This window comes from Cynara cardunculus (assembly GCF_001531365.2).
Source record: "Cynara cardunculus var. scolymus isolate 2C chromosome LG 2, CcrdV1, whole genome shotgun sequence".
In the NCBI taxonomy this organism is placed as follows: Eukaryota; Viridiplantae; Streptophyta; class Magnoliopsida; order Asterales; family Asteraceae; genus Cynara; species Cynara cardunculus.
Window position 1 is genome coordinate 4,939,636 of NC_037529.1, and position 9,208 is coordinate 4,948,843.

General features: G+C 33.4%; 1 protein-coding gene across 2 annotated transcripts; it reads left to right on the forward strand.

Moving 5' to 3' along the window:
* The first annotated feature begins 6,527 nt into the window (after window positions 1-6,527).
* Window positions 6,528-9,208, forward strand: LOC112507551 (dolichyl-diphosphooligosaccharide--protein glycosyltransferase subunit 4C). Of its 2 annotated transcripts, none has more exons than XR_003068538.1 (2): window positions 6,528-6,594; window positions 8,944-9,208. XR_003068538.1 is itself a non-coding variant. In XM_025112190.1 (2 exons), the coding sequence occupies exon 2, from the start codon at window positions 8,944-8,946 to the stop codon at window positions 9,055-9,057; it is 114 nt and encodes a 37-aa protein (XP_024967958.1). In that variant the 5' UTR covers window positions 6,528-6,585; the 3' UTR covers window positions 9,058-9,208. The 2 variants fall into 2 exon arrangements, 1 of the variants encoding a protein (XP_024967958.1); XM_025112190.1 differs by having other exon boundaries at window positions 6,528-6,585.

Below are 9,208 nucleotides of genomic sequence, written 5' to 3' on the forward strand. Positions count from 1 at the left end.
AAAAAAAAACTCCACCCTTTTAAATTAATTGGCAACTAAATATAAAAAGAGTGGAACTTAAATATCGACTTTATTTAAATGAAACCTTTCAAGACTATTTGACATTGCATAAACTAACTTGGTTAGCTACCCACCGAAACGTGGTCTAACAAACTAATCTTGGGAATTAAGCAAGATGATCTCTACTCATCGAAGCTAAATCCTAGAAAGACTTAGTTTTCAATAAATGTCCTGAAATAAGGTACTAACCTGAAATCTCAAAATGCAGGATTGTCACATGAATGGTCAAGGGTGACTCAGTATACAAAATCATTCAAAGGGTTTAGAACCATTAAGAGAGATGTTTTTTTGTCAAGCGAGATTCACCTTTTAATGATTTAGAGATTGTCTCTTAATGGAACTATTGAGAGGTAAACAAACAACCCCTAAAGAGTATGGATACGTAATGGTTGTTTTGTTACTTTATATATTTGAAAAGCGACGAAGGTTTTGTGAGAAAAAAATAGTTAAAGTTACTATCTATGAATTGCGTTTTAGAAGGGAGTTGATCTGGTGTATTTTGGTGTATCTCATTAGTGTTAATCTATAATTATGATCAGGGACGGACCCATAAAWTTTTTCATACGGTGGCACCATATAATTAATATAATATAATATATATCTAAAAATAATTACAAAAAATATGGTTTTTATTGTACCGATAAACAACTCCTAAACTTTTACCCGACTCGTCTTCATCTTTTGAAAACGGTCAATATATACCCAAAAATAATTACAAAAAGTATGTTGAGAAACAACTCCTAAATTTGTCATCGGCGTGTCTTCATCTTTTAGAAACGATCGATGACATCTTCGTTTTTGACATTACAAAGGGCTTCCTTTTCTATGGCGCAAATGAGAGCAGAATTCAAAAAATCATCACCAAGGAAGATTTGGGTTATAAGTTATAATTTTGGGTCTTTCGGATGGATCCCAAGGAAGATCATTAACATCAATCACATTGTTGGATGCATCATTACCGGTTGATGATGAAGCTTTTCGTTTCAAATATTTTTCCATAATGAATGAGTTATGTAAATCTAAGTAATGAAAACAATAATAAGTAATCACTAATCAGTAATGAGTAATGTAAGTAAGTAAATCTAATCAACATATGAAACCTAAACATAGTAAACAGTAAACANAAAAGAATGATCAATTTGTATAACCTAAACAATTAATCAACTAATCAAGTAAACAGTAAACAGAAAAGAATGATCAATTTGTATAACCTAAACAATTAATCAACTAATCAAGTAAACAGTAAACAGAAAAGAATGATCAATTTGTATAACGTAAACCTAAATCAAATAAGTGATTGAGATTTGAGTCTGAGYCAGTACCGATGGCGAGCGAGTTGAGTTCCAATTCCAAAATTGAATCGATTCTCTTTTCTCGTGGTCCCTGCTCCTTGGTCCGGTCGGTGGTTGGTGGTCCCCCGACTGGTTGTGGTTGTAGTTGTCGGCTTGTCGCACACAAATACACAATGTCGCTCACTCGCTCTCTCACGCCTCAAGCTCTCACTCGATCACTCGACAGTTGACACTCGCTCACGCTGTCTGTCACGCACGGTCACTGTAACAAGGTCACAGAGATTTGGGGCTTTACCGCTTTAGTTAATGCCTTAATGGACCATTAGATTTAGGGCTTTAGTTAATGGACCATTAGATTTGGGGCTTTAGTTAATGGACCATTAGATTTAGGGTTTTAGTTAATGGACCATTAAAATTTATTTGGGCTTATTTTTGCATTATATTTGGGCTTTAGTTGCACTTTTAGAATTTTAGGAAAAATACGGTAGCACCTTCCGAAACGATACGGTAGCACCGTTAACAAACCTAAAAATTTTATCCTTCGGAGGCGAAATAATACGGTGGCACGTGYCACCCATGACGACACACTAGGTCCGCCCCTGATTATGATTGATGCAATGGTGATGATCGTTTCTTATCCTTCTCAAGGAACCCAACCTTTTAAAATAATAGATAAATAAATTGATAATTATTTACTAGGAGGTCTCAGGTTCAAATTCAATGAGAAATAAAAATCTCATTGTGGTCACGGAGGTTCAAATACGGTAACTCCTGGCTATCTACAAAGCAGGTGGTCGTCCTAAGATTAGTCAACTTGCAAAACGGGTTGGATATTCATGTTAATAAAAAAAAAGATAATTATCCTTATCTACATCATACCTATTAAAATAGTTGATAACGGAACATATAATTGATAAATGATAAAATAAATCATTTTAAACTACAAGTAATATTGTTAACTCTCGAAAATCAGAAATTTGGGCACTATTTCGAATATGGTGTGCTCTTGATAGCAACATGGGAAACATGGTTTGCGGTATTGTAAATCATCCAGATGCTCGTTTTCCCTTTGGCTTGTTTTTCACGATAAGTTACTTTTGAAAGAGGTTATATTCGTGGAAATAAGAATTCGAGTGTTCGATTGAATTTCGAGACGATCGCATGATGAGTCTTTGAATCGGGAAGAGTAGTTGGAGGGCCGCATCATGTTTCCCGTTGTTTGGGTTTGGTTTGCTTCCGTGGTTTTCGTTCTGTAATCTTTTCGTTAGTTTTCATTTTGTTCGGTTTCGTGTTACCTGTGGCCTCTGCACCTTGCAGGATTATTCTGTGTTTTCTTAACTTTTTTGCTTAATAATATTGTTTGTCTTTCAGAAAAACCATAAGTTTGTTAATATAGTAAGTATTTGACATCTAATTTATCATGAACCTTTTTACTCGATATATAGAAAAACTTAAACTACACATTAATATATGACATATATGATAACATTATAAAGAAAAAAATAGTAATACTTAATTTTTATTTTATTAACCTGGATATCCAACCTGCTATGTGAGCCGATTAATTCCAGGACAACCACCTGCTTTGCAAATAGCCCAGAGTCACCGCATTTGAACCTCCATGGCAACAAGAGGATTTGTATTCCTTATTGGATTTGAACCTGGGACTTCCTGATACTTTTGACCTTTGGAACTAAGCTCAAACCAATCAGGCATCACTCTTGTTTATCCATACCCTACCCACTAAAATGTCAGGTAAACGGGTGACAGATAAAAATTTATTTACCTATACCCTTGTCCAAAATGAGTTGAAACATAATAAGTAACGAGTTTACCCTTATGTCGGATTTTATTTTATTATTTATGGATCAAGAGAAATAGTTAAATAACACAAACAACAGTGACCTGATACAAGCTATATATTCCCTTGCATCCTAAGGTTTTGCAACATAAAGAAAAGTCTACAAAATACAAAAGTGAGGGAAAAGAGAAAAAGTCCGGCTACACTTTTTGGGCGAGTGCAGCTGTACCGTCTTGCTTGTTCCAAAAATTTGAACAGTCGGATTGTCGTGACTTTTGACAGTAGCTTCACGACATCTTTATCTACATTCTTAATGGCGGAGATCAGTTTTGAAGGTATGGAAGTCATCATTTTACTGTTCGATAGATTGCAGCTTTTAAGGGTGATATCTCTTCTTATTTTCCTTTTTGTTTGATTCCATACTTCTTGATGATTTGTTACAAGAGTATGATGATTGTCGTGTGTCTCTAGTTTTACATATAAAATACTTTTGTATTGTTTATTGGTGGTAGTAGACTTTAAGCGGCATAAAAGTCATGTGGGTTTACTCTCGATTCGAGAGGTTTTCACGTTAAAATCTATGCGTAGCATGTGTATTATTGTTTGTTGTTTATTTCTGATTTGGGGGGTTGATTATCGTTGCATTTAGTATACCCTGTTTTTTTTTTTTTGTGCATCCCTGTAGATTCATATAAATCAGAAAATTTTAGTCCCACGAAGATTTATTCCGCATTTGTTGTTACCATTATGATGTGTTTTTCCCATCACCTTACATACTGCCAACCTTATTTGGGTTCGATCAGTTTGTATGTATCTTGACTACTTTTATTGAGTTTTTGAAAACAATTAAAGAATTTCTCAAAGGGTTTTGGAGGAACTCATACTGACGACCTGTCAGGAAAATCCTCAAATTAAATTTTTTATTTTGATATTTATCAGATGTCTCGTTTAAAACATTTACATATTAGTTTATATATGAGAATGCATTAACTAATTTAATTTATATATTATGTAGTATAATTCAATTTAATTATTTGAGATATTATATTTAAGCAACATTAAAATAAAAATGGGAATAAATCATTCGACATAATCTTTTTTAATTTATTATTTGTATAATTATTTATTAGTATTTATATTGCTTATTGTCCCTTCGGTTCATTATAAAGCAACCTTAAAAACGTGATTTATGTGCTACTGAGTTTAAATAACGAACGGGAACTAAAAAAAATTGCACATTTTTTTCTAGGATAGGTATTGTTTACTAAATATTTATCAGGTAAACATTTGCTAAGGTGCTGTTTACCAAACGCTTACCCATGTAAGTGCTTATCAAGTCACTTTACTTTACCGGATGAATATGACAATGACTAAAATACTAAAACAACTAAGCGTTTACTGTAATAAATTGTTGCATACAATGCGTTTTAGTGAATAAAATTTTACCCTGTAAGTAAGCGATAGTGTTGAATTTTACCGGTAAGTGTTTAGGTAAACGCCCCTTACATTTATCTTATCAGGTGAGCATTAGGGATGGCAAAAAATGACCCAACCCGCTTACCCAACCCCAACCGAATCCAGAATTAGCAAGTTGGGTTGAGATTTTCAACCCATTTAAATAAATGTGTCAACCCGCCTAACCCATTAAATAAATATATTGGGTTGGTTTAATTTTTCGACCTATTTTCAACTCATTTAAAATATTATATAATTTTATTTTATTCTTAATATTATATCTAGTATTCTRATTTTTCATTTKKTTTWWTYYTWAWTWAAAAWYCYWMCKKYSSKKYSKKRRRWKSMAAWYCMAAWTYCMAWYSKYYYCMWTWMYYYTWAWYMWYMWKRAAMCYYWAARAAACCCTTTAGTCCATTACTCTATATCGCCTCCAAAAATTTTAAAATTAAATGTGTCAACACAAGTTCAACCAATTTATTTAACAAATTGGGTTAACAAAATTGTAAGTARGTCAACCTGCTGTCAACCCATTTAKRTAACARGTTGGRTTGGACTGAAAAATCTCAACCCATTTAAKTAAATKWRKWWKWTYWWCAWSWYKWMTAAWWRAKKKGWWSMMSMMMMCMMMYYAYYACCMCYMSTRRKSAKSAYRAMRAMSRMYRATWWTWTYMKSMRRRARRWRWKRTRRYAAYWWWRRKKYTTACCCGGTAAGTGAGGGATAACATTCTTAYCTGGTAAGCACTTTTCGGGTAAGAGACATTTACAAACAATCTATTTTGATTGTCGAGAAGGCGAGAATGTTATCCGACAGGTAAATAAGAGTAGTAACTTTTGTCGTTGAGTGTTTACCTGATAAGTATTTTGTAAGCGGCCCTAAGAACATCTCCAACATTTATAATTTTTTTATAAAAGAAATTTAGAAGTGTATTGGGATGGTTAATATAAAAAATATTTTAATGATATAATTAATGTTTAAACTGTTAAAATAAACAGTTGTTGGAGTTGTATATAATTTTCTTATATATTTTAATTTTTGCTACTCTATTTTAGAAAAAAAYTATATCATACTTAAGAGCATCTCCAATAGTTATGTTATAGTTTTTTTTTTTTTTCAAAATAAAGTGTCAAAAGTTAAAATCTCTAAAAAATTGCATCCAATTCTAACCGCTGTTGTATTTTAGCAGCTCTACAATAATTTATATTATTAAAATATTAAATACATTTAACAAAATATTATTTMTTTCTACTAAATATTTAATTTCAGTGTCCCCTACAYGTGAGAAGAAATTAAATATTGTTTCTCTTTCTTCAATATAMAATTTTARAAATTTCTCTAAATTTAAAGATTTTTACTTTCTCCCTCTTMTTTCTTCTACTTTAACATACAAGATAGCATAGTTGTTGGAGCAAAAAAKTTGCTAAAAACCTCAYTTTTTYYATTTTAATATTGCTTTTGAAGATGCTCTAAAAAATCAAATTTATGGGTCATATGAAAATATCACCAAATATGTGGGCCTAAGCTTTTGCCGGTTGAAGATTTACACAGATCATTAACGTTCAATTGAAAAACCTCAAAAATCATTAGAGTTGGTGATCAATTGAAAAAAAAGAATCACTGACAAAATTAAAGTTTTACCTGATGGTTAGAGATTTCAGCACCACCTCTTAAAAATCAGAAGTCAAATMAGACTTTAGACTTCGACACATTTTAAAAAAACAAACGTTACCTCGATGCTCTTTTTTTAATAGGTATTTGTAGAAGGGATCAAATCCGTGCAAAGGCATATTATGGTGACCAAAAACATAATTAATGACAAATTAATGACCAAAAACGAGAATAGTGTAAACCACAGGGACCAGAACTGTAAGTCACTTGTATATATCTATATATATAGCACGGAACTATAGTATATAGGCATGGTGATCGTACAGCACACCCCGAGTGAAGAGTAGAATTACCCTCCCCAAATTTCAAGGTAGCAAATGTAAGGCTTTCTCCTGTTGCGATTTCGATTAACTTAGGGTTTCTGATTGTAACTATCTCTGTATTTTTCGATTAGATTTACGGCTTCTTATTGCATTTAATAGATATTTTTACGGTTATGATGATCGCGTTCTACTATTTATTTATCTCGACATGTTTGCATTTGAATGTTTAGTTAATATAGTTAAGTATTACAGATGCATATCATGATGGGTTTAATGCATATGATTTGTAAGCTGTCATGCAATTGGGGATGGATTTAAGGTTTTGGGAGTAAGTGCGATGAAATTTCTGATAGATCTAGGGTTTTGAGATAAGGAGATGTAGAGAGAGTTTACATTGAAATATCAGTAACGGTTCTTTTTATAAGCTGTTATATCTAGGTACCAGAGGAGTAAGCATGATTGCAAAGATGAAAATGGAAGTGAGTTCACAAAGTTCTTGCAAGTAATGCAGGGTCTAAATGGTAACTATAGGTAATAGGTGTCAGTAGAGGAACAAGTGCAGCTTAATTTGATGGCATACTTATACTTCATGTTTTTGTTTGGACATTGTTTAGATAAAGTTATGTTAAGGGCTGAAAGTTAAATGATTGTATTTGCACATCTTGCTTGATCTGAAGTTGTGTTATGTTTGAAGTTAGGTAAAAGAACCAGAAGCTTCATGAGAGAACAAGTAACTCAACATGAATGTAACAAGTTATGTTGTTTGTATTTGGGATGAAAGGGTCTGTAGACTGACAACAGTTGCATGTTTTTTCTGTAATGCTGTGATGAGAATTGCTTGAAAAGGACAGTCCCATTAAATACAAATATATGCAATGTTTAGCGTTTGTGGTGAGAGTTGCATATCAAATAAGCTGACCAATGCATGTGGTTGTAGTAAGAGTCACATATAGAAGAGTGTCATAAAATACAGATAAAAGGCTAGGAAGCTTTTAACATGGAGTTTGTGTGAGAGAAGCATAAAGAAAAGTCTCATAGAGTGTCAACATATGCTATATTATAAGCAAGAGTTTATAGATGCACGGGTTATTTCAGGAAATGGAGCAACCATCACATGAAGATCATCTTTTAAGTACAGGTTTCTATTCTTGGCGTAAGTCTAGCATGTTTGGACTTTGCATTACGTTTGGCAAAGTGGGCATGGCCGATTTCTTACTAGGATATGATCTCTGTCTTCCTATTTCTTCTTTCTCCTTCCTTCTCTTGACATGCTTGGAAGACAAATGTGCGTAGATGTTTCTCCAACTGTCGACCAAGCTGGTTGAGTGCTTGAAGCTAGAAAGTTTATGAAGTAGGGTATTCTAGATGAGTCGTTCATTATTTTTGCTAATTAGATGCTGCAAGTTGGACAGAATCAGCTGATCAAATACTCAAAAGGACTATTATATGATTTATGTTAAAGGGTCGTGTAAATTTTTTTATCTTGTGAATGACAATGAATGGTAGTTAATGGATTAAATACCAGTAATCTTGCGTATAATTTTGTGTTGCCAGGCCGCTTAACAAGCTTTCATCAAGGAAGGAATCCGACACTCCAAAAATTTGTAGGATGTCTAGAGCTCTTCAGGATATTCCGGCATGAAACCTCTTGGCTTTTGTGCCAGCTCTCCACTCATAGTGAATTTCAGGCAGACATAGTGCTTGCAGAATGATCCAACTGTTAGAGCCACATGACTATGCAGACTAGTGAACACAAAAAGTAGTTATACCCAAATTGCTTTCCTTATACCAAGCCCCCCCCCCCCCCCCCCCCCCCCCTCCTTATGCTATCATTTTTTAATCCTATATTATAGGATCTCGTAGACCTTTTTAATCCAATCCCAACTGATTTGGATAAAAGGTTCATTGTTGTGAAAATCATTTGAACTTTTTCACTGGTTAACCTATTCCATTCAGGATCTTACTTAGGACAGTTTTTAGTTTGTAAAGATCTCTTAAAAAGTGAATTATGGTGTCAACAGAGAGATGATATTCAATTTACAGTACGAAAAGCCAACAAATTCTTGAAGGAGCTCTGCTCAGAATTGAAGCAGTTGCATATCTTGTCGGAGTAGGTTATGAGAGTTATTACAGACTCTGGTGTCAAAAATCCTAAATTCCGTGTTCTTTTTGCAAATCATGTTTGTGATGATTCCTTAGGTTAGCAAAATCTTTATTTTTCCAGTTAGAGCACGGTTGAGTTGTTTTCGTTTGTTGTTTTAGAAATCCAAAAGTCAATCTAACATCCATTTTCCAACAGGAGTTGCTTCCAATCTGCATAAACCCCTTTTCATGTAAATTGTTTAAACGGGATTAACGTTGTGAAATGATTGGCATGGCCTCTGACATATGCTGTTGTTATACAGATGTTCGATGATCAGGACCTGGGATTCTTTGCCAATTTTCTGGGCATCTCTATATTCTTTCTGGTTATCGCATATCATTTCGTGATGGCTGATCCCAAGTACCAACCCAACTGATGGTTGTTTTATGATAGCACCAGAAATGTAGGATCGGATCCTTTTACGGTGATCGTGTCTTAATGTAATCCAGACATTTGAGATATTGAGTTTGAATAAGATCCGAGTAAAATCTATGAATACCATTATATTTATGCAACTCGTTTTTCTA